The sequence below is a fragment of the Balaenoptera acutorostrata genome, chromosome 7 (assembly GCF_949987535.1).
Source record: "Balaenoptera acutorostrata chromosome 7, mBalAcu1.1, whole genome shotgun sequence".
NCBI lineage: Eukaryota > Metazoa > Chordata > Mammalia > Artiodactyla > Balaenopteridae > Balaenoptera > Balaenoptera acutorostrata.
In genome coordinates, this window is record NC_080070.1 from 66,178,992 (window position 1) to 66,205,889 (window position 26,898).

The following is a 26,898-nucleotide window of genomic DNA, read 5'->3' on the forward strand; positions in this document are numbered from 1 at the left end:
TTGCAAAATTGAAATTTTAATTTTTATATGTTGTGATATTTATGTCTGAAAAAAACTAATATGTGTTATTATGACATAACCAACTAATATCTCATACATTATTTAGGCAGGCAGTGCATATTATTTTTCTTTGCCTTTTAGATGATCTTTGTGCAGTTTTGCTTGAAATATTTTTAAAGATCTGAGTTACTATGTCATTTAAAAATAATTTTTTATTTTACATTTTTGCATTAGCATAATATAAAAATGTTATTTTGCTTTACTAGTATATGTCAAATTCTGTTGATTTAAAAACATAATTCGTTTTACAGAGACTATTTTGTTAATTTTTAAGTATTGAGAATGCAAATTTTCAAGCATGTTGAAGCTACTTGTCAATGTTGTACCTTTTGTGTAGTGTTTCAGACCTTGAGGAAGTTGGATACATGTTTGGTGATTGGACCTTGAGGAAGTTGAATATATGTTTGGTGGTTGATTACAGAGGCAAAAATTATTGTTTTCATTGAAGAAGTCACTGGCAAACTCTGAATTGCTAAATTCAATGGCCTTTTAATTTTCTATGTACTCTTCGTATTTGGTCTCATTTCAGCATTTAACATTGGTGACCAACGTTCCTTCTTTTTTTTTTTTTTTTTTTTTAATTAATTAATTAATTTATTTATTTATTTATTTATTTTTGGCTGTGTTGGGTCTTCGTTTCTGTGAGAGGGCTTTCTCCAGTTGCGGCAAGCGGGGGCCACTCTTCGTCGCGGTGCACAGGCCTCTCACTATTGCGGCCTCTCTTGTTGGGAGCACAGGCTCCAGACGTGCAGGCTCAGTAGTTGTGGCTCATGGGCCCAGTTGCTCCACGGCATGTGGGATCTTCCCGGACCAGGGCTCGAACCCGCATCCCCTGCATTGGCAGGCAGATTCTCAACCACTGTGCCACCAGGGAAGCCCCAACGTTCCTTCTTAAAACTTTTGGTTTTCATAGTTTCAGTGTTTTACTCTAGTTCTTATCAGTGGCAAAACTGTGGTTCAAATAGTTGTATTTGAGAACCAAATTATTTGGGTTCTAATCCTCAGCCAGTAGTTATTAGTTTTGACTTTGAGTTAGTTATATACTCTCTGTGCCTTAGTTTCCTCATTTATAAACTGGGAATAGTAATCGTTCCTATCTCATAGAATTGCTGTGAGGATTAAATGAATAGAAATAGAAGTTATATGCCTTCACTAACTCCCTCTTAGTCTATTACAGTAACCAGCACCTTTACTAGTTTGAATGTCACCAGTCTCCATCTAGCTGTATAAAGAATTTGTTCATGTTGTACTTAAATTTGTACAGAAGCTTCTCATTTCTTACAAGGTAAATCCAGAGTTTAAAACATGGCTTCTAAGGCCCTCCAAACCTGACCTCAGTCTTTTTATCTTCATTTCAGTTATTCACAGCTCCAGATAACCTAGTTCTCCTTCCTAAAACTTTCCTGTTAGTTTCATGCCATCTTGCTTTAACTTTAACTTGCTCTTATCTAAAATGATCACCTGTTTTTCTCTGGAATGAGGGCTTCTCAGTCCTTTATATTTAGTCTATATTTCTTGTTCCACCCATGATTCTTAGTGTATAAGTACCATATCTTAATAATTAAGTTAATTTTAATATTCCCAGTCCCAGGCTCCATGCTTATGACATAGTATGCCCTTTACATAACTGTAGAGAATAGAGAATCTACAGATTTTAATTAAAATCACTCGTATTTAATATTTTAGAGTAACAGTCATCAGATATTAGTGGTAACTTGGCTTAGTTACATTATTTTTATGTACAAAATATCAAAGCCTTATTTATTGGGTTGGCCAAAAAGTGCCTTCGGTTTTTTAAGTAAAAATAAAAGACACATTTTTCATTTTCGCCAGGAACTTTATTGACCAGCGTATTCACCCTTTTGTTCCACTACCTTCTGCCATTTTTCAGGCAACTTCATAATTCCATCTTCCCAAAACTTTTTATCTTTTTGAGCAAAGAACTGGTCCAGGTGCGTTTTACAGTCTTCCAGGGAATCGAAGTTTTTTCCATTAAGAGAATTTTGTACAGACCTAAATAAATGGAAATCTGAAGGTGCAATGTCTGGTGAATATGGCGGATGAATCAGAACTTCCCAGCCAAGCTGTAACAGTTTTTGCCTGGTCATCAAAGAAGCATGTGGTCTTGCGTTATCCTGCTGGAAGATTATGCGTTTTCTGTTGACTAATTCTGGACGCTTTTCGTCAAGTGCTGCTTTCAGTTGGTCTAATTGGGAGCGGTACTTGTTGGAATTAATCCTTTGGTTTTCCAGAAGGAGCTCATAATAGAGGACTCTCTTCCATTCCCAGCATATATACACAACATCACCTTCTTTGGATGAAGACCGGCCTTTGGTATGGTTGGTGGTGGTTCATTTTGCTTGCCCCACGATCTCTTCCTTCCGTTCCACATTGTTGTACAGTATCCACTTTACATCACCCGTCACAATTTGTTTTAAAAACGGAACATTTTCATTACATTTAAGTAGAGAATCGCATGTGGAAATACGGTCAAGAAGGTTTTTTTTGCTTAACTTACGTGCAGCCCCAACATCAAAGTGATGAACATAACCAAGCTGGTACAAATGATTTTCAGTGCTTGATTTGGATATTTTGAGTATGTCGGCTATCTCCTGCATGGTATAACGTTGATTGTTCTCAATTAATGTCTCAGTTTGATCGCTGTCAACTTCAACTGGTCTGCCCGACCATGGAGCATCGTCCAGCGAGAAATCTCCAGCACGAAACGTCGCAAACTACTTTTGACACATTCAATCAGTCACAGCACCTTCTCCCTACAATGCACAAATCTTGTTTTGTGTTTCAGTTGCATTTTTACCTTTCTTGAAATAATAAAGCATAATATGCTGAAAATGTTGCTTTTTTTCTTCCATCTTCAATGTTAAAATGGCTACACAAAAATTCACCAATTTTGATAAGTCTTTTTTTAAATGCGCGCTGATAGGACAGCGGTCACATACACTCTAACAAAATTGTTTCGAATGAAGTTAAAAACTACTAAGTGCTACTAGAGCCATCTTATGGAAAAAACCAAATGAAACTTTCGGCCCACCCAATAGATTGGGATGGTAGTTTTTGTCATACTTTGTTTTATTATAATTTGTGTAGTGATTCAGTTCATTTTTTTCTTCATGGCTGTATTGTTCTATGAGTTAAGACATATTTAAACTCTTAAATGAGTTTTATTACCCTTAACATTCCTCTTGTGTTTCTAAGGATAGTACCTACTTCATTGAAATCTGAATTATCTTTAATCTGAAAATATGTATGTTTACCATTAGTTTTTGCTAATTTTAACTGCTTGGGCAATGCAGAGTCAGTTATGTTAGATCTGACTAGGTCATAATCTAATTTTAGTCAGAGCAGAGGAAATAAGGCTGTACTTTGTTTTATAATTTTAATGGTCTGGGTTTCCTTTCCATTTTAATCTGAAAGAAAATTATTAACAGGTTGAGAATTTCTTTTTTTTTTTTTTTTAAACATCTTTATTGAAGTATAATTGCTTTACAATGGTGTGTTAGTTCCTGCTTTATAACAAAGTGAATCAGTTATACAGAGAATTTCTTATTTGGCTTCTGGGGTAATTCCATGGCAATAAAAGACACTGGTTCTTTCTTTACCTTTTTTTTTTTTTTTGATTTGTTTGTTTGCTTTGTTTTTTGATGTGAAACTTGAACTTTCATTCCTGACAGCACCTATTTCCATTCTTCTCATGCTCCTTATTTCATCACCTTTTCTCTTCCTTCTTCATATTTAACAAAAGACCTCGTCTCCTGCTTCACATAGAAAACAGAAACCATCAGACAGAAATGCGTAAACTTTCTGACATGGAACCTGTAACTTACATATAACCTTATTGATATCCATAGGCATCTCTCTTCCACCACCTTTCCCTCACCTCTTTTCATAACAGTACAGTAGAAGAGGTGTTCCCTGTCACTTTTATCCAACAAGTACTCTTTACTCCAACCTACCAAACTATGTGGATTTTCTGACATACTCTTTTTAAAAATTCCTCTGTACTTTCCTTCTGCCTCAAATTTTACCCCACATATTCTCTCCCTGATAAATTCCTACTTACCTTTTAACACTTGCTTTAATCCTCTGTTAATCTTCTGTTTTGTTTTGTTAATCCTTTCCTTAACCTGCTCTCTCCTACTCATCAAGCAATGATAGACTACCTGATATGCTTCATTGGCAGTTTATATAGGGCTCTATGGTAATAATACTTACCACTCTGTATTGAATCTCTCCTATTTAGAGTCTTACACTTTTGTTCACTTGACCCCTCCATCAGACTGTGAATTTAATGAAGGGTTATACTTTATATCTCAAGTGCTGGGATAAAATTTGGCATACTATAATCTTTCTGTAATTCTTTGGATGGATAGTTTGTAAAAGATCACTTGGTTAGTGTGAATTAGGTTTAGAACCCAGACCTCTTGACTTCAGCATTCATTATCATACTGTTTCTACAGGTTCTGTGTTATCAAGTCCTTACAATAATCCTACTCTTTCTAAAGAGACTATTATAGTGCACAATTGTGTCCTTACATGCCCTATTAACAGTATTACTAGTTTTAATGAAATGTTTATACTTCTTAACACTTTTAGTCTAGTATCTGGATTGTTCATCATTTTAGTTGTCATTTTAGTTTTAGAGAATATAGCTCCTTCTTCTGGATTAACTGCACAAGTCTTTTCATTGTTTAAGTACTGGAAATAAGTAAACCTTTTGCAGTGTCATGTCACTGTATGTCATTGGGTTTCCACATTTCCCTTTTGTGACAGTAGCTACTTTTATTCTGTGACATTTTATTCATTTAGTCTGGTCACTTGAGTGGAAATGGTACAAAAAACTTAATTCTTCATACATTTCTTGACCTTTAATCTTCACAGTCACATCTTTTTAAATTCTGTACCCATTATAGTAGTAGTAGTATATCCCATATATAAAATTGCTCACTTTATAAATTTCCTACTTCTTGTTCTGATGTTGTTTGGCTGTCTTAAATCCCTGAAAATAATTTTTGGTAACCATGTGTGATTTATTGATATCAGACAGACATGTTATCTGTGGGCAAACTTTTCAGTCTCATTAAGCCTCTTTTTATACTGGTGAATAAGAATAACTCTTATTTTATATATAAATATATATAAACACACATATATATATACATAAACTATACATAACATTGCTCCCTTTATACTTCACTTCTTAACGTTTAGTACTCGAAGATACAAATTAGATTTGGGGGAATTTCCTGGCAGTCCAGTGGTTAGGACTCAGTGCTTTCACTGCCGTGGCCAGAGTTCAATCCATGGTGGGGGAACTAAGATCCCGCAAGCCGTGCAGTGCGGCCAAAAAAAAAAAAAAAGGAATTAGATTTGGAATTAGATTGTTTTCATCTTGTTTTTTTATCTTTATCAACTACAATTTTGATTTACACTAACTTTATTGGTTAATAGAACTAGAGTTAGAAACTAGAACACAGTAAGTGAAATAATTACCAGAATCTTCTGAAAATTGCCAGAATTTTCAAAAGATTCATTTACTGTTAAATCGGATTTTTTTTTTTTCATTTTAAAACCCTGCATATTTAAAAGAAAGAGAAAAGGTTCTTGTGATCTTTGTTCCCTTGCCAAAACAATACCTTTTCTCATTTACCCAAATTGGTTATTTTGATATTTAATTCTGTGCTAGGCAAGGGTATGTTGTCATTTAACCAAAGTTTGTTTTATTACACCCTTACTTTAATTCTTTGGTGAATGAAAGTAAAGAAAGAAATTTAGAAAAAAATTAAGAAGTGAATAACCCAGTTTCTACAGCCTGTCTTTCATAGATACTCTATCAGTTACATAATTCTTTATAGTTTTCCTCTGAACCTTATCTGAATACTCCATAGTTTCTTTAAAAGTTGAAATTCAGAACTCTGGAAACATTTTTTAATGAGGTACTTAATGTATGTCTATATTCCTAAAATACTTAGGCAAGTTTGAGAAAAATTACCTCATGACTATACTATTAAACAACTGTATGATTTGACTTTAGTATAATATTGTTCATGTATTCTGTGTGTGTATATGTCATTTTTTGGTAGATAATAGATAATACATGAAGGGCCCTAAGTGTGATTTAGCCAGTTTTGATAGATTGAACTACATAAAAGTAACTCTTTGAGTATGTTCTCTCCAAATAATAGCAAGTGGAGGAGGACTTCTGCTTTGAGTGAAATTGTTAGGCACTCCCTGTAAGTGCTCAGTAAATCAGATGGACACAGACAGCTGCACAAGGAAGATAGGCCTAGGAAAGACTAAATAGGTGGGGTTCAGTCACATCCAAGTGAAATTATATCAGTCAATAACTTTCTTTTTTAAGTGACTGGAATCTTCCAGACCCATTTCTTTTGTCAGTTTACTCATTGGTGTCAATTATTAAAGAATTGAAAAATTGCCTGATTATATCAAGAACCTTGTTGTGACATGACCTGTAAATGTAGATCTTTTTAAAAGGAAAGTTGAGTTTCATGTAGTGAGAGCCTTGAGTACTCTGACCAAAAATTTATTTGACTGTGCTTTTGAAGCTTTCATTTGTAAAGAAAGTATGGAATCTATTTTCTCCCTATTTTTAAAAAAATAAGATTCCTATGTTTACTCTCATCAAATTTATTTTCTAAACTATTTAATACTTATTAAGGATATTAAAATGCATTTATTTATTCATCCATCAAACTGTTATATGGAAGGTATATAAGAGACATAAGAATTTAGAGGATGATGGGAATATTCCTAAAAGGATGAGGGAGAAATCTTATGTAAACCAAGGAGACATTTGAGTTGCATCTTGAAGTATGTATGAGCAGGTTTCAGAAGATTGAGATGGGAGGTACCAAATCCTTCAAGAGAATGAACGAATATGAATAAAGAAATAGCGTGGGATCCTTGGAGTCATTTGTAATGTAGGTTAAAGGTAGATTGGGGCCTGGATTCAGGCTAAAGATTTTAAGAGTCCTAATGGGGATTCATTGAAGGTAAGAGATAATAGGGAGAATAGTCCTTTAGGAGATTGATATTATGGTGGCCTGTGTGATGAATGAATGAGCAGCTGGAGATAGACCAGTTTGGGGGCCTAGAACTTAGACTGATGGAAAAATAAATGGAAGGATTCATTAGTTTCAGGAGACATAAGTTCACACTAGAAGTTACAGCAGATAATTAGCGAAAATGAGGAGGCAAGGAAGAAAGGGGAGTGTTAAACCAAACTATCCGACTTTAAGATAACTAATTTGAAAGAATGGTGATACCAGTAACAGAAAGATTAGTGGCTATATTTATTTTTTGGAGAGAAATACAATAGGTGAATGACATCATAGAGAATTGTGAGGTTTCTTTTTAGGAGTTGTTGAATTAGAAATTTTCAGAGTGCACTTAAAGTTATGTGATTATAAATACAGAGAGGAATCCAAACCCTGGAAATAGATGTAGTAACTGTTGCAGATCTGTTCTGTACAACTCAAGTATCCAATCCTAATTTTCCTACCTTTACTTTAAGTAAATGACTGTGTCTCTGTGTCTCTGAAGGTCTGGTAAGGAATCATGTTCCATAAGAACAGAGGAACTGAAAGAATTAGGTAGATGTCCTTGGTTTAGTGGGACCACAGGCTGAGTCCAGAGAAGTTGAATTATCTCATAGGAGATCCTCAAGATGAGATTGTTTAATATTCTGTTTTTTTAAAGCTTTGTTTTGGTGACCAAAGTATCTATGTGTATAAATAATATTTGTCTCTGCTTAGTTGAATGTCAACTGGTCCACCTTAAGTAAAGTTGTGGAATATTTGTAATTTGTCTCCTACCTCCCTTTATTTTTTTAGCTTTTGTTTCTATGCCTCTTTCTTTGTGATTTCTGCACACCAGCTGAATTTAGTCTACTTTAAGGCTCTTAATCTTTAGGGTACATTGAAATCACCTGAAAGGCTTATTAAACCACAGAATTTCTGCTTTGGACGCTCTGGGGTGGTGCCCAAGAATTTATATTTGTAATAAATTCTCAACTGTTGCTCATTCTGATGATTCGGGGACCATACTCTGAGAACCACTGCTTTGTTCCAGAAGCCCTTTAGCTGAAGCTTTAAGATAGTGGTTCTCAGCTTGGCTAGAGATGCAAGTCACCCATAGGAAGAATTACAAACAACAACAATCATAAAACTATTCTTGGAGATTCTGAATCAGTAGGTTCTAAATCTGTGGAGTAGAGTTTGGCAGAGGCAGAGTTAAGGCTAGCTTAGTCCTCATCTGAAAGTCTCCCTTTCTTTCACATTCTCAAGTTCATTGTTTATCCCCATTGCATAACTCAGTAACTTTTTCAATATCATCACACTGAATAAGAATCAGTAAAGTGTGAACACTCCCAGATCTTGGCATATTTGGCTCTTCCTCTCTTTCTGTGTTTCTGGCATTCTTCGCCTTCATTTTTCTCTACCCCTGATCTGTCAAAGGCACCATGATGTGAAAATGACGACTTTAACATTTAAATTTAAATTTAAAGGGAGATGGGGGTGGGGGAGGGGGTGGGGGAGTGTATGTGAATCTTTGTATAGCTGCTCAATTTTTCTGTAAATCTAAAACTTCTAAAAAATAAAGTCTATTAATTAAAATTTAAAGGCAGGTAAGTGAAATTTTCATGTATATTTTTAAAGTTTTGTTCATTATAAAAATATACTTACAAAAAATCAAAAATATAAAAAAAGTTTGAATCGCTATGATCTTATAGCATCTTAGTATATTTACTTTTATTCATATAATTTTAATAATTTTGTTCTAAAATTTAAAAAAATACACCTGCTGTGCATTATTTGAAAACTAAAAATATCAGAGTAATTGGGGAACCATCTTCCATCATAACATTTCTTGATCTCCATTTCTTTTTTTCCCATTTTTTCGGCTTACTTAAGACTTTTCTCAGTGTCTACACTGTTCTCTACGATGTTATTCTGTACACCTTAGCTGCTTCAGTGTTTCCTCTTGCCTTCTTTCTATGTTTCTCACTTCTGATTAGGCCTCCTCGGATCCCACTCTGTTTGCCTTGGCTGTCCACATTTTTTATTGCTAGAGTATAACTGCTTTCTGTAGCTCTAATGTATCTTGATTCCTCCAACCTTCTGGGCTTTTCTCTTGCCTGATTAAAGGGCCTAAACCCGAACTCCAGTCATTGAAGAAATTCTACCAGAATCCTCCCTAACTTTCAGAGCAGGCCATGCATTCTCCTGCTTCTTCATTTTCTGTTGAGCCCAGCTATTCTTTATTCTCCAAATACAATTATTCCAAGGCTGTCTTGAACATTTACTGAACCATTCAGGGTAAAAGAGTCTAAAATTTAAAATTAAATGCTTTATACCACTGTTCTTAGGAGTTACTCGGCCATCCCTAACACTAAGAGTGTCCCTTTTATGCCCTAGACCTGGCTTTATAAAAAGCAGTGATCAGTGATTTTAGTTAATGTCTTTAGAACTAAATTGATGCTGTATTGTACATCATGAAGAGATTAGATTCCAAAGAGGAAATTAGAAAATAAACTGGGTCTTGTGAAGGAAACAACTTAAAAGTTACATTTTAAGAATGCTTTTCTGTTAGTAAAAATTGGAAAAGAGATGTTTAATATTCAAAATATTTATATTTGGATAATGAAAGACAAGCTGCCACTGAATCTTTCTTATTAAGGTGGTATTCTGATAAAATTTGGATTGAAAAGAAAATGTTTATTCAGTATATTTTTTTCCTTTTTAATTAAGTTGATTTGATGATTTTGTTAGACATGTGGAATAGCTAACCTGCCTCACACATTTAATATTCAATGTATGACATTCTTTGATTTTCATATCTATATTAAAACATTAAACCTTTAAGTAACTTAGTGTGATTTATAAGTATTTTTATGTTATGTTATCAGTGTTTGAATTTTTAAATTTTCTTTTTATTTTTAAAATAAATGCATTATAGACAAGTAAATTGTATTTAAAGAAAACAGAAGCCTGAACATGGTAACCATTAATTACATAGTGAAGTGTGGTATTTCTGGAGTATGCAATTTTAGAGTAGTAAACATCATAATTTCTAGCATATATAGCAATGAAATATTTCTCGTTTCACTCATTTATTTTTCAGTAAAATTTATTTTTTGTCATTTTAAACTCATTTTCTATTGCAATGTGGTAATATTGTTAACTTGTTAACTTATACAAAAGGGATTATCTGTTGTTAAGAAAGACTGGGACTCCACCCATAGTTCTGCTACTGGCTAGATGAATGACCTTGAATTAAGTTACCATTATAGTCATTTTCTCATCTGTAAAATGAAGGCATCAACCTCAATTTTTCCCCAGATTTTGTAACTTTTGTAACTCAAAGCAATTTCAAAACAAGTATTAATACTATACAGTTCTGAAAAGGATCTCACTCTTCTTTGACACTTGAATCATCTGCTCAGTATCACTAATAAGCCACAGGGAAAAAGCTACTGCCAGGGATAGAAGTGTATAAGTAACCCATTCCCTCTTGAGGCAGCTCTGACCACTGGCAATTTCTTTCTCCAAGTGAGCTAACATATCTCTTCTTAATAATTTCAATCCTTGGAATCATATGAAACAAGCATAATCCAGCTTCCAGTATTAGAAACCAACTATACTGTTTTTCTGGTTTTTCTTTCTTTGTTTTTTGAAACATCCTGTTTCATCTGTTCCTCCTATAACAAGGTTTTGATTTGTGTTGTTTTTTTATAGTTTCAGACATATAAAATAGACATATTAATGGAATTAGAATTTGTAGATAAGATTGGATATAAATTTTGGAGTTGATGATGGATTTTGATATCTAGGTAATAATGTATAAGAATCTCATATTTTTAACATTTTAATTGAACCCCATAGAAATGTTAAAAGTCTGTATGAACTGGAAATTAAAATAATGCTAGTGTTAGATGCTTACTATATCCCAGGCTCTATTCTCTGCTTTCTAAGTGTATTATCTCATTCAGTTTTTAACAACAGTCCTCTGAGGTATGGCCATCTCCATTTTGGAGATTAGGTAACTGAGGTACAGAGGCACTAAGCATCATGAAATAGAAATTATTCCAATTATATATTGAAATTGTGTTATATAAATTGTTATATATTAGAATACAGTTTTTTCCTTCCAGTAAATACTACTAGTGTTTGATAAATTTACTGTTGTTCATATTAGTTGCCGAGATTTATAGAGTGCTTATTAAGGGCCAATGTGCTAATGCTTTCTATAGTTTATCTCATGTAATCGTTAAGGAAACTCTATTACACAGATATTGATTTTATCCCTATCTTATGGGTGAGGAAATTGAGAAGTATTACTTGTTCAAGATCATACAACTAGGAAGTGGTAGAATTAGAGTTTTGAGTCTAGGCAGTCTTGACTGTGTTGCTAATGCTCTAATCATTAGGCATACTGCTCACCAAACTATGCTCCTTTAGCATATTTGACTTCATTGGGGCAAAAGTAGGTGCTTCTTCTTGGTAGGCATCCAGCTATACAGGATAACAGACCATTGGTGCTTGAATCAGGGAAGCCCTTTGAAAATAGTTAATTCCCTTTTTTCTACATTAATTTGTAAGTAAGCTTATTAGAAGCATATGGAATAAATACAAAGCCAAGACTTCAACTCTGATATAAAAGACCACGTAGTAGTATTTTGTCCTAAGAAGGTAGTAGTAGCCAAGACAAGTCATGTTGCTTACTCTGAATATTAAGTGAAATTTTAGGATGGAAGAATATTAGTTATAGCTTTTTAGTTTTTTTCAAAGTTAAATTTAGATTTAATTAGAATTTAAAGTAGATTTCTGTGACACCTAATGTATCTATTTGGTTGGCCAAAAAGTTCATTCAGTTAGTGAATCGTTCGATAAAATTCTTGGTGAAAATGTTACTTAAAACCAAACGAATTTTTTGGCCAACCCAATATACATTTACATTCCTCTCAGTGTTAAATACAAATAAATCTTTGGGTTGTCTGCTAGTCTCTATCGTTTGTGCGTGTAATTAAAACTTAAATGTACTTCTGTGGTAAATGATGTGGTTGCTTCCTCTTTCATTTTGCTTATCTAGTAGTGCTTAACCCGCAGGCAAAGCACTTCTCAGAATATCAGATTTAGAATGTGCTTAAATTTCATCACTTGGAGCCTGAAGCACTGAGAAAAGTTAGCACATGTGACTATTTAACAAGGGAATTCAGCTCTTCCTGTCTATTTCCTTGTTACTCAAGGAGGGAATTCTGTTCTTTCTGTTTACTTCTCATATGTTGATAAGTACATATCTCTGAAAACTGTTTCACGTTATATTCTTTTTTTCTTGTACAATTTTATTTTTCCTTTCTTTGGAGGTTATTCAGTTTGGCATGGTAGCTCGTCGATGCCATAGTAGTGCTTTATTTATCTGTGATTGTGCCACTTTTCACTTTCTTTTTCTCAGTAGAACTTAGAAGCATTAAACACATCTCTCTAATACTTAAATATTGAAATGAACTTTTTCTATGATGTGTGACTAGTTGGTAATTTAACTTCATCTACACAGATTTAAATATCTGAAGGAAATGATAAAATTTTGTTTTCCACAATCAAAAAGAAAGTTACTTCTAATCACTAGGCGTCTAAAATTTCTCCTCTGAAAATGCGTCGGTAGGGAAGTAAATACAAGAAACACTAAAGAAAGTTTTGAAAAATAAATGCAAGTGAATGACTTGAAAATTTGGGCAAAATTAGTGTTTTATAATCAATGACCAGGTCTTTACAGTGAGGTGTATTCTCTGTCACTTTTGTTGCACAAATCTACTAAAATAGCTAGCTAGGGATATACTTTTCATAATTGTAACCAAATGTTTCCAATATAGTCTTTAAAAAAAGGAAGGCAGTATAGGCCCAGGGAATAAGAATCATCCGAACATTTCCTCCCTGAGACTCTGTACTTGAGTAGAACCAGTCCTGTAATGTACTGATTAGGTGTGCTTGTTTTCAGTATATTGCATGCTTTCTCAAGCATTGTTAAGTTGACATATTTGATGAAAAAATAGCAAACTGCTATTATTTAAAACATCTATTAATCAAATTACATATTTGCTTATATAAATGCAAACCCCTCATCATTTTTATAGTTTCTTTTTTGTTTTAGTAAGATAGATTTATTGTGACAACTAAAAGTAATAATAATACAAGAGGCAACTCAGTGTTTCAAATGATAAAATAGTTCCATTTCAACTAGTAAGAACCTTTACAAGATCATGGCATTTAGGTTTAGGGCATCTATCTCTTTGGACCAGATCATATGTTATTTGAATCTACTATGGTATTGTTAGTGTGTTTCATAAGACATAGTGCAGAGCTGCTGTGATCTTTAAATGTTAATGTTCTTTTCTTATCACTTTACTGTGTAGATACCCTTCATGAGACCCAACTCTGCCACTGCTCATCCTCGGAGGCAATCCTGGAAACCTCTTTTATAAGTGTGATTTTAAAAATGTGGATAACACTCTCAATAGAGTATATAAAGTAAAGGAGAACAGCTATCTTGTCTTTCCCATAAGCTTATCACTGCAAAAAGTTGCCTTTGCTTGTCAGGTTTGGATAGAATGTAATTGATTGGTTTGTTACTTGGACTGACAAGGCAGTTAATTTGCCTGTGTGGATTTTTTTCTCCTTTTTTTCTTCTTCAACTTTTTTTTTTTGCACTAATCAGAAACATTTGATATGTGCATTGTTGAAAAATACTAGATAATGTCTTGTCAGAATTGTCCTATTAAGTAATGTCTTCCCCTCTTGCTTCTTTGGCAAATGATGTACAGTATTTGGACTTGAGAGTTATGGAAGCCTGTGGGACTTACATGCAATGTGCTACTCGTTGTTGAACAAATCTAGTAACAAACAAGAAAGAGAATGCATTCCATTAGTCTGCTATTCTGTTTCATCCAACTTAGTACATATATTCATATATGAAATGCTGCATTGGGAAACAACTGTAGACTATATTAAATGTTACTTCTATTTATAATATTCAGCAAAAGTGAAAGACTTGTGAAAGCGTATGCCATTCTAGTTTTGACTCATTAGTTCTAGTGTGAAAGCACTAATATTAGTAGCATGCAGTTTTTACAACTTCAGATCTTAAGCTTGTAAATGAGAATATATCTGTGTTGATCTCTAGATATTTTTTAGTAATAACCAAATTTATTCACTCTTTATTGATTTAATACGAACTTTCTCTGTTCAGTATAATTTTATTTTTCTCAACCTTAAGTATGAGGTTACAAAATAAGGAGAGAGATACAAAGCTTTTGACTATACAACCTGCCAACTGAAAGATCTTCATCAACATTTGTATCTTTCCAAAGGTTTACAGAATTAAAATTTGGTCTTCAAGCTTTAATGAACCAGTTTTAAATCAACGACAGAAATATGTTGAATATTTCATCACTTCATCTTGAACTGATTTAGAAGAGACTCTTTGCTGAAATTGAAATACATATATACATGTAAATTGTCAACATGTCTCTTGGAATTTCCTGATTTATAAATGTGGTTTGAGACATCTTTTCAGGTATAGTGGCGTTGAAAATAGTTTAAACATTAGGAATAGAGTAGGAAATGTTATAGATAATTAAAAGCAAGTATAAATATAAAGTTGCTGTATGCTAGTAATCTTTAGTTATACTAAGGAACCATATTATTGGATATTTAATTAAAGCAGTATGTATATAAAATATGTATAAACTGAGATTATTAACTTATTGAAAGACCTTCTAACATTGGAGGAAAAATATTAATAACCTGTAGCAAAACCAGTAGGCTTTTTTTTTTTAGAAAAAGAACTCATTATTTATCACTGCATAAGCTTAAGAAAAAGTTGGTAGTTATTACTATTGCTGAACTCCAGCTGATTTTAAGAAAAATGTCAGATTGCCATTTCCTTAAAAAAGAATATGCTAGTGCATTTGGACCTGACTCTCCTTTGATATATGGTAAGATATTACTAGTGGTCATTTTATTTTAGATTTTTTTTGAAAAATCATTAAACCTTGTGGTTTTGGTGACACTATTAATCAAAGTCCTTTCCACCTGGTTCTATTTAGAATACCATATTATCATCATTCTCCATCTTACTCTTCAGTGGTGGATATATGGTTCCATATTTGGTGCTAGCCCTAAGAATCTTTGTCACACATCACGAATATAAACCACGTATATTCATAAGATCATTGGTCCTGCAAATGTGTATTTGGAGTAGAACTTTTGAAGAGAGTAGAATGAAACACTTTCTCCTAATAATCTCCTAGACACTCTCATATTTCTATGGTACAAAATTAACCCTTTTCTGTAATTGGTCCAGTTGTTATTCAAAGGAGATATTAATGTGTATGTCAAGAGAATATACACTAAATAGTTCATACTTTACATACATGTATAAGAGAAAACAGTCCGACAGGTAAATGATGGTTATTTGTCGCATGATAGGGAAAGAAAAAAAACACTGAAATATCAAGAAGTAAAATAAATAACTCTGAACTACAAGAAGAACGACATGGCAGTATATAGATAGCAGTGGTTCTCAAACTTTATAGTACATCAGAATCAAGGATTTGTTTAAAAGCAGATTGCTCACCTACTCCCCTCCTTATTTTCCTCCTCATTTTACTCCCTCTTACTTCTCCTTGCAGTTTCTGATTAAGTGGGTCTGGGATGAGGCCTGAAAATCTGCATTTCTAAAAGTTCCCAAGTGATGCTGAAGCTGGCCAGGGACATCCTTTGAGAACCATTTGTATATAATATTTTCAAAAGAATCATGGTGTTGTGCTTGACATTGATTGAATGTGGCTTTAATTTTGTTAAAAGGGCCCTTAAATTTTCAAAAATACTTGTTTCTAGGTAAAAGAGATTATAGTAGTTTACAGCACATAGAGTATAACTTCTTTATTATACATAAGTTTAGTTAAACAGGTGTTTATTTTATACCTATTTTGGAGACAGCACAATTTTAGGTACAGAAATTAATCAAGGAACATAGCCTTTGTCCATAATTCACTAATTCCTTTGTTAGGAAAAGATTTGAAATTAGGATTATGTTTAACATGAAAACAAAAATTTAGCCTTAACCTTAATCCATTTTGTTTGTAAATGAAATTTATTTATCATTTATATATCATTGTTATTCGTGTGTTTCTTGAGTGTTTATCTGATTTTACATTTATAATGTTAAAAATAGATCACTGACCAATAAATAATAAGAATATTCACACTCATTATCCTATTTCCCTGTTTTTACATCCTATTACTTAACAGATCACTCTTTTTAAACACTTAATGTTCTTTATTTGACAAAACTTACCACTGTTTTACTTGATTCTCAGTATGGGAATATTTTATTAATATTTCACCAAAATCTATTCAAGGAATTCAGAAGGATTCTGTAGCAGAATGGAATACTAATATTACTAATTTTTCTTTAAACTTTCTGAAATCATTTTGACAATTAAAACTTGTTTAAGAGACTCAGCTTTAGAGTTGCATGGCATATGAAGGCAGAAAGTTTTTCCTACCCAGTCAACACTTTATCAATTTACATAATACTAAGGATTGCGATTAAAAATATTTCTGAGATAGACATGCTTTGCAAATACTTTTTAAAAAAAATAAACATATTAGACCTCTTTCTCCCAGTACACAGTCTTAAGACTTTCTGCAGGCCTGCTGTAAGATTCACTGCTGTTCAGGTACATAAGATATAATGAAACTGGATGTTCATGCTGGGCTTTGTGAATAAAATGAGACTGACCCCCAGCCATTATCTCATTTATCTGATTTACGTTGTAAAATCAAGATCTACACTATTGATTAGAGAATAATTAGTTAATTATGAGCAGGGAAATACAGTTATGTGGGGCTTGAGCACAGCAGGTTGTACTGCTGAAATATTTCCAAGGGCATGAGCAGATGGAGATCAGTTTATTAAAGAACAAAGCAGATGTGTTTCAGGTATGAAAATGTCTAATCATTCTCTCATGCTGTTAAGAGGTACTTGACCTTATTGTGTATTTTTATATGAATTCTTTTATTTCATGTTTTAGTTTTGCCTTTCACTTTTAATCTTGTAACTTGACTACTGCAGATGTAGCTAGCTGAATTGATCCCATTATTTAAGTGATCATTAAACATGAATTTGGATTTCAATAATTATCCAAATATTTTTTCCAGTTAATATACTTTAATGTTTAAAGAATATTTTTGTCTTTCCTACCACTCATTCATTCATTATTGCATGTGATGAGCCTTTAGTGACATTAATGAAAATATGTTCAAGACCTCCACATTAGCCTTTATTTGTGAACTATCATATAAAAGATATTTTCTAATTATTTAGAAAATGCTCATATAGGTGATTTGCACTAGAAGTGTTGTAAAAAGGAATAAAGTTTGCCTTTATTGATATTAAATGTTATTCTAATATTGGTAGAGTGCAGAATTTTGTGCAAGCTTGTATTATTTTAAAAGTGATTTAACTCATGGGCCACAAACCTGCATTTTCTCCCTCTGTTAAAAGGAATAATTGAAATAATTGGCTACTGTTCAGTGAAAGAGTCTGTCACTACTGGTTAATATATTTGTGTAGGTGTTTCAGTTGCTAGTAAGATTTTATGTAAGTAATATTAAGACCAATTCTTTTGGTCATTCTTCTATAGAATTTTTGCATAGAAATGATGAAAAAGTAAGAAAATCCAACCCATCAATTCTCTTGATACTTAGTTGTGAGTTTTTTTTTTTTAAATTGAACGGATGTAACAGTATATATTTTCAAGGTCGGTTCTTTATATTACTCTATATAGACTTGGAAGGGACCTAAATCAAATGTTCATTGACATAAAAAATAGCTATGATTATGGATCAACCTGGTCATAAAACATGTACATTACTTTTCAAGTCCCATGTTGTGGATTTCTCTTTTTCCTGAAATTTAGCTGATCATCTGGCTATAAATTATATATATAGGAGGTGCATTTTTTTTTTGGTTAGTTTTGAAAAGTAGTTATTTAGTGTACTCTTCTAGTGAAATTATCAATTGGAAATTAAGAGAATTTAAGAAACACTTTGGAACACTGGCCTGTCTCTTAAGTGTAGACAGAAATAAATAAGTTGTTTCTTTTTACTTGTGTGCATCTTCTCAGTAATCAGATAAACACATGACTGATTGCTCCCATGGATCATAGGACATATGAACATAAATCATTTTCTTCCTCTTCTATGTCTAGGGTGCTATACTTAACCATATCTAAGTAAGTATTTTAAATACATATAGAACTATGTTTATTTGGTCACTGCATTTTGTTTAATGAATGTGTAAAAGACCGTATACATATAGCTGCTTTATTATTGACATCTGTATCCATTATGAATCTGATGCCTAGGAAGTTGTACTTAGTAAGAATCTAATTAAACAATGAGGTTTCCTTTTCTTATAGATGAGATTTATTTTATCTCACTTAAAATTGTAATATTAGAATGTCCCATAATATGTTAATGTGTACAGTTTTATTAGATGTTTAGAGGATATTCTTTAAGCATCCAGTTTGCATTTTATTAAAAAACATAGTGTATCTTTATAGGTTAGTTTTATATTATCTTTTAATATTTTAAGACATTGTCGTCCTATTTAATATATGTGCTATTGGTATAATAGTCTGTTTTTATTACATAGACATTTGTGTTATTTAATAAAGTATATTGTGTTATATCACTGCTTTTGTGGGTCAATGACTGCTTTTGCACAAGATTTATTATTTTGATACATTAAATATGTACTATATTATGTGTTGTAATTACGTGTTTCCAAGTATATGTAAGAAGTAGATGTAGAGGTCATAAATAATAATTTGATCAATAACTACTTCAACTCTATTTCAGCTTTTAGGTAGCAGAATGATTGCAGATCCTTATGAGCTTCTGATTTTTGAGTTTTTAAAATGATCTATATTTGTAACTTAGCCATAATTTGTTGACTGACAAAATTTGCTAAAGTTTACAAAATGGTGTGTGTGTGCATGAAATAAATTATTCACTATTTTTACCATCTAAATTGCTCTTTGATTTCTAGGGTTCTTAATGGCATCTCTTACATTTGTCTATGGTGAATTAATTCTTGCAAATTCTGCTGGAGTTCCCTTGTATCACTCAGGATATTTTTGTTACCAGCACATGAAGCTATAGATTTATTCAATTAAATATTTTAGTGTAGAAACAACTATATTTTTTCCACGTGGAAATAATTTTAGTCATCTTTAGAAAAGGCTAATATTTATATGTTTGTTTATTAACAGAGTTATTGATTTCAAGATTAGGTTATTTCTTTTTCTTTTTGTTTTTGTTTTTTCCTCTCCTGGATTTTGGCAGTTCCTAAGTGTATTAACTACTCCTTTTTGCTACTTAGTCTTGGAATTACAGTTTTTATTTACCATTGAGTGAGCTATAACTTGAGAGAACTCCCATGTCACCCCTGATTCTAACAAGCAAATTCTTCCTTTCCTCTGGAACCCATCACTAGTACATGAGTTCCATGTGTAGACTAAGTCATTCTAAAAAGTATCACTAATGAAGGAATCAGTAAGGATTAGGTCATTTCCAAATGGCATATACTTCAACATTATCTTCTAACAAATCTAGCATATAAAGTCTTTCTTTTCCCTTTTGCATTTATTATTGAGCTGAAAGATAACTTGAGTTTACAATTAATTGAAATCAGCTACAAATTTGAACTATATCAATGTAGCAAACTTGTTCTTAATTTATTAGCTTGAAATATATATATGTACATATACATAATACATATACATGCACACACACACCAGCAAGAACCACATGTACATGAAGGTAAAAGGTAATGAATTATGATTCACCTTTATATTCATCATAGTGTTTGACTCTAGTTGTACACAAGAAACCATAATTTGCAAGTTATTATGGCACAGACTTATAAAGTAAATATGCAGTAATTAGGTTGTAATTTGATATAAACTAGGAAAGCATTAATACTATAACTCTTCACTTATCAAAAGCCCAGATTATTGGCAATCTAAACTTGCTTAAAAACCCTAAATTAAGCAAAAAAGACTATAGTTAACCCAAATTGAGTCCATGTACTTAGTAGTTCTCATTTTCATGTTTTTTTAAACTTATTGTCGGGGAAATCCTGCTTAGACAGATAACACTGACAATGTCAGAAAGTAGTGACTGATATTTTTTAAGCAAGTGAGGAGGACCTATAAAAGTTGAATACAAGAATTCAAACAGAACAGCAGACTGATGATACTCATATCCAAACACAAAAAGCTGTCACACTGTTAGACATGTAGCAGCATCTATTACTCGTACTTGTGACCCTGGAATGATAAAGATAGAGTAAATTATATTTAATGGATTTCCTTGATGAAGCAAAGAATGTGATTCTCTTTAAATTTCCCATTAAAGATGACTGAAATACTATTTTCCATGCTTGAAGGAATACACCCTCAGCTAACTAGAAATCTCAACCTTCTCATAACTCATAAATGCTTATACTCTGAAGGGTCCTCTAACTATGTGTTTAATGTAATTGGAGTTTTAACTATTGAAGGGTAAATAAGTTGAATTGAGAAGAACAAAATTTTGTGGGCTTGCCATTTAGTTTTATGTAATGTTTGATGTTAGCTATATATTATCTATTACTTTTTCTTAATACTAGAACAACAGGTATTTAAACATTTTAAGTGCTTTTAAATATATTTTTGGATGGTTTATTTGTCATATTGGCACAGTAAATAAAGTACTGTTTGTTATTCCTATTTGATTTGATTTTTTTGTATAGCTAGAATTATTATAGTAAACATTTTTATTCAAGTCCATCTCTTGAGTCTAAGTGAAGGGTTTTGGAAAAGTACATAAGTTTATTTGGTTTATGAGAAGGAAGTTGTAGAGGAAGGAGTGCCTAAACTTAAGACACATAATTGTGTTTTAAACTTCTTTATACCTGAATAACTTAGCTAAGTTGCTAAATTTTCTGAAACTTTTGATTTCTGAAATGGGTCTTTGGGAGATTGGGTTTTATAGCATGACATGAAATTTTTACTATAAATGTAGATTTATAGTTCCCTTTATTGTGAAAATAAATTGCTTTTCTTTGCATGTTGTTTATCACAATAACTCCTTCTCCTTTTTTTCTAATAAAAGTTATTTAAGAGTAATTTTGTACTTTAAGTAATATATGTCCTATAAAATATCCTCCTTTCTTAGTTATGGATTCCTCAACTTTTTAGGTTTAAATCAATAAGAGTAACTATATATAAAGAGAATGTGACAGATTGGTTTGGAGAAAGTATTATTTTTTTAACTTACAAAAAAGCACAAAGAATAAGAGGAATATAACCCTTTCTATAAAATGTATACATCTTTGTTATTTGTTGTTAAATTTTGGTCTTGTTATTCCAACTGATGCAAAATTCTTTTTAAAAAACACTGAAATAATACAGATCTTTCTTCATTGTCAGCAGGATGAGATTGTCTGAAACGAAGAATAGGTATGATAGTTTTCTTAGATTTTGTACATCATAGGTGGCAAAGACACTATCAAAACATTTGTTAATAAGCTTTAAAATGTACTAGGAGGTACTTTGAAAAACCAATTGCACTGAAAGTGACAGGTAAATTTTTGAGAAAATTTATATTTTAGAAAATAAACTTCTTAGAATGGTTTTTATTTGCTGTAGATTATGTTAGCATGCTATAAACATTAGAAATTTTATTTACAATCTACCTTAACTTAGAGAAAGAGAGTGATGAGGTATATCAATTGTATAGAATTAAGCTTAGTGTAGCCTAGTAGAATTCATTAGATTTAAAAGTTTTTTTAAATAACCACAATATATTAGATTGAATTCATAATCTTAAATTATATGTATCTTATATTACTTTTAAAACCATCTAATGGGCAAGTGATTATTATTGAAGTTCAAAATTGAAAATGTTAATGTTTGTTAGTTTTGAACACATAGGGTTATACATATAAATTTATTCCTATGCTGTTAACATTTCTACTATCAAAATGTTCTGAATGATATTTGTTTTGTTTATTTTATTGTTTTGGTATTTTGTTTTTCCTAAAGCATTTATTTCAGGTTTAGATTGTCTTTTTCATAAACATTAATTTAATAATCTTGTCAGCTAAGGATAGAATTAACAGTGTTACAGTTGAAATATACAGTAGTTTGCTGTTTTTCTCTGAAAAAGGTGTTTTTTAATATTATGTAAATATACTGTAAATCTGTTTACCCTGCAGGTGTGATGAATGCAGACTGTGCTACCATTTTGGTTGTTTGGATCCTCCTTTGAAAAAGTCTCCTAAACAAACAGGCTATGGATGGATATGTCAGGAGTGTGATTCTTCATCTTCTAAGGTAAGGGGATAAACTTATAAGAAAAAGTGTTGTTTCTCTTTATTTTGATAGCTTTTCTGTATCTCACCAACAGCTTCCTAACTTTAAAGAGAATTGGAATATGAAGGACCAACAGTTTACTCTATGCACTTTAAGAATATATTGCCTTGATGATTTTATTGCCCTTAAATTAAGGAGTAAAGAGCTCTACTGAATTATATAAATTTTCTCTATGAAATATTTTAGCTGTTTTGTGTATTCTCTATATTACTGTAGCATGTTAAATAGTTCTCTAGTAGCCAAAAAAGTCACCCTCTGCTAATTTACCACCCCTAGGGAATAACCAATAAAATCCAATTTAATTTTATAGATGACTCATCTTAAGATATAGTAGGTATATTGTGAAGGTTCTATAAGGTTTGCTCTTTGAGAAAACTAGTTTTTATATCCTAAAATTTTTTTCTGGTAATTATTTTAGATAAGTAGAAAGGATGAAATATCTAATAAGGTTGTTTCGTAGTTTATCTCCAATAATAAACTGTTGAAATCTTTTGAATATCAATATTATAACCTTAAATTGTGACGATCGACATTTTAAGATTATTATATGCTTTTTTTAAGTGTGTGAGTAAATAGCTGGACCCCTGATGCTTTGACTTACTTGACAGAAATATTAATTATATTTGAACTAAGACAGTATGGTCACCTGTGGGTTAATCAAATAACTCTTCTTTAAATAGACAACAGAAGTTAAGTGTCTATTGTAATATGGACCTCAAGCCATCTCTCCTAAATGCCACTTAAGTGCATTTGTTTTTCCTAGAGTGAATTAAAATTGATACTGAATTCCTGTCTGATCATGGAATCAAAAATATTCTTTTTATCATTTAAAATGATTTACTCCAGCTTACCACAGAAGCCATCTGTAAAAGTTTATTTATTAAAAACTGCAGAAAAGCATTTGGCTATAGGGAAAAAAAAGCTATTTAAAGGGTTTTTTAAATAACCAAATTTATTAAAAATTTTACAAATTTGTATAATGATTATTAATATAGAATCTTATGCATTTTATTTAATAATCAAGCATTTTTGCTCAAGGTTTTAAACTATACAATATCAAGAATTATTTTACAGTTATTTTATTAAGACCCAGATTTAAGAGGGAGCGTATTTAATATCAAAAAGTTTTATTTCATAATTAAAAAATGTTTTCCAGAAATTGTATTTAAATGAGAAAAAAATAATGGTGTACTATAGATTTTAAATAGTTGTCTTATGGGACTCTTTATGGTATAATATAATTTTTCTAAGTGTGTTTTTTGTTTGGGGTTTTCTTCTACCCTCAAAAAGCAATTAGGAAAGCAATTTTTGAAAAAAGATTTATTGCATTTTATAAATAAGCCTTTTTGTATACATTCTTTTGAAAAGGTTTTATACTACTGTAAATATGTAGCATTGAATTAACTGCAGAGTGCCTTTGTTAAGTTATATAGTAATTTTGTTAATGAACATTGAAAATGCAAGAGGACATTTCACATATGTTGGGAATATACAAAATGAATATTTTGTAAGTGCAGTAGGCGCATGCCAGTAGCCATTGAGATGTTCTTTTATTTTGCTTTTCCCTGTCTACCAGAGAATAAGATCTTTGGACTCTGAATGGAAATCCATTAGGAAGGCACATTGTTAGAAAAGTTGCATTGTATTAGCTGTACTCTGTTTGACCTGTGATTGAATGAATCCCAGATATAAACAGCCAAGACTTTTAAAATATCCAAATATGGTATCTACCTGACGAATGTCACAGCAGTTTACTGTAAGGATTACAGCAGTGAAATGGATTTGTATTTTTATCATATCAAGATGAATATTACATACTTCTACTTTTTTCCAATGAAAAATTAAGCTTAATATAATAGTTAAGCTGAAAGTTAAGGAAAATTAATTCATTCCCTTGAATACTTGTGTTACATCAGCTCTGTTTGGCTCACTTTGAAAACTTTATTCCTGACAAGTAAATTTCTGTTTACATTTTCTCTTGTAAGGTGTTTGCTAGTATTGGGTCCCAAGAAGAAAACATTGATAGATAATGTCATGCTTTATAATTCAGTAAATTGCTGTAGAAGCTTTTAAATTCAGAAAGCAGTATATTGTTAACATCTGAGTCAAGAAAATTAGTATCATTTTGGGGCCTAAAAGAAATCCGCAATAAAAGTTAATATATTTTGCTTGTCCTTCATTCTGCTCTATTTGCTTTGGTGGAATGGTATTTTTTAGGTAATACTAAGTATATTTGCCATGTTCATTTATTTTAATAGTATGAAAAGCTAAGGTAGAAGTAGTTATTGCCAGGAGAAAGGAATCAGTTGCCAATAAATTTAGGTGGGGAAAAGTGAATATAAAATTGTTATAGCCATAAAATATATATCCAACTTTCTTTCTTTATGGTAGTCAGGATTATTAAGTCCAAAAAGTCTTAACATTTATTATAAAAATTTGACTCCCAAGTAATAAATTATTTATTTTGCTTAGAATTTTAGATTATATATGGTATGGGTGTGTAGCTGAAAATGTACTTGAAAATGCATTGCACTTTAAGTATTATTTAACTGTTGACATTGTCTCCAAATTTTGCATACCAGGGGAAACTCTGAAATATTGCCATGTATACTCTGAGCAGCATAATGTATTTATATATGACTTTGTCTTTCAAGTAATGGGTTTTTTTGCTGTAACCTTTATGAGAGCAAAAATCTTCTGTCGCTAATCCTGCCTATTGCTTTTAATTATAGGAAGTATAGAAATTCCACAAAAGTCTAACAAGATTCATCATATCTCAATCCATATTAAGCTTTAGCTCATGAAAGGTAAAATATACTATATTAAATTAATAATATATAATTAATGATAATAAATTAATGATATTTATTTAATAACAATTTACCTAGCAGTAGAATGATTTTTTAATTGAGATATAATTGACTTATTATGTTAGTTTCAGATATACAACATAATGATTCAATATTTGTATATAGAATGACTTTTATTCTACCCAGATCCACAAAGTATGGCATGATAAGACTTTCTCTGCCTTATCAATCCTTCATAAACCTAGGTAGTCACTTTAGATTTCATGAAAAATGACCAGCTACATGGATTCAGATATATACATTACATGTAACACACACGGAGACACAAATCTGCACACATTCAAACACATGTACAAAATATACTTTCTCCCATAGGCTATGCTTCAAAGATACTTGACTAAGGCAGCAGCTATCCAAGACAGTGTGCTATGTTTTTATTCAGTGGGGCTAGTTCATTGCTACTGATCACCATGCATTAGGTTTTTTTCTCTTGCTCTTTGCTGTGTTGTGAAAATACTGTTACAAATGAATGCTATATGCCTGGAAAAGCAATGTTATTTTATTCTTTCTCCTCCACCTCACCCATCTTTTATTTCTTCTTTCATCTTTACTTTCATCCATTCTCCCAAGCCAAATACCTGGAATCATCTTCAAGTCTTCTTCATCCTGTCCCAAATAGAAAATCACTTGGTGAGTCCTGTAAAAGTGTTCTTCCTTAAATATTTCTCTGGTTTACTCTTTGCTCCTTTTCTCCACTGTTACTGCCTTGATTCAGTGCCTCACCTTTTCCTCATTCTATCAGTTCCTCCTATTTTAGAGGCTATCTAAATAAGTCTGCCAGACTCATCTCCTCTTTTATCCGTTCTCTTCACTAGGTTCCTTCAAAATGAAGTGTTTGTACCTCAGGAGATAGACAAGATGACTAATTAAATTAATTCTATGTAGCATCCCATTTTAATTTCTATGTCTGAGTGTGTTTTCTAATGTAAGTAACAGGTTACTGCTGTAGAATAGGTATATAACTTCACACATATGTACTTATTAAGGTATGTATTTAAGATATTTTAGTATTGGGGTACATCAACAACAGTGTTTGGAGATCATAGTCCCACACTGCTACTAGAGTAACCTTCCTGAAAGTCTTTTTGACACACCACTGCTTTACATCTGTCAGTGTTTTCTCATCCTCCTACATATCCAGAATATAACTGACAAAATCAGGAAATTAACATTGATACACTGGTACCGTCTAATCCTCAGACCTCATTCAAGGTTTGCCATTTGTCCCAGTAACGTCCTTAATAGCAAAATGATCCAATACAGAATCATTCGTTGCATTTAGTTTCTATGTTTCTTCAGTCTTTAATCTGGAAAGTCCCTTAGTCTTTCCTTGACTGTCATTTCATTGCCACTTTTGAAGATTACAGGGCAGTTACTTTGTAGACTTTTACTTTGCATTTTTATGATCTTTTCTTGTGGTTAGATTTGTGCATCTCTGATAAA

The 26,898-nt window shown here is 31.9% G+C and overlaps 1 protein-coding gene across 5 annotated transcripts in view; it reads left to right on the plus strand.

Moving 5' to 3' along the window:
* The window catches only part of PHF14 (PHD finger protein 14), a 207,456-nt gene that overhangs the window by 119,388 nt on the left and 61,170 nt on the right, over positions 1-26,898 (plus strand). Inside the window, exons 17-18 of one of the 5 annotated variants that reach the window (XR_009008864.1) lie at positions 22,429-22,546; positions 25,318-25,392. Coding sequence is in view for 4 of the 5 variants with exons in the window: in XM_057550199.1 (XP_057406182.1) it covers positions 21,641-21,670; positions 22,429-22,546 (148 nt within the window). In the remaining variant the exon portion in view is untranslated. Of the gene's footprint in view, positions 1-13,510; positions 21,604-21,640; positions 21,671-22,428; positions 22,547-25,317; positions 25,393-26,898 lie in introns of those variants that run through there. The other 4 variants (XM_057550199.1, XM_057550200.1, XM_007191748.2 and 1 more) reach the window with 4 other exon arrangements.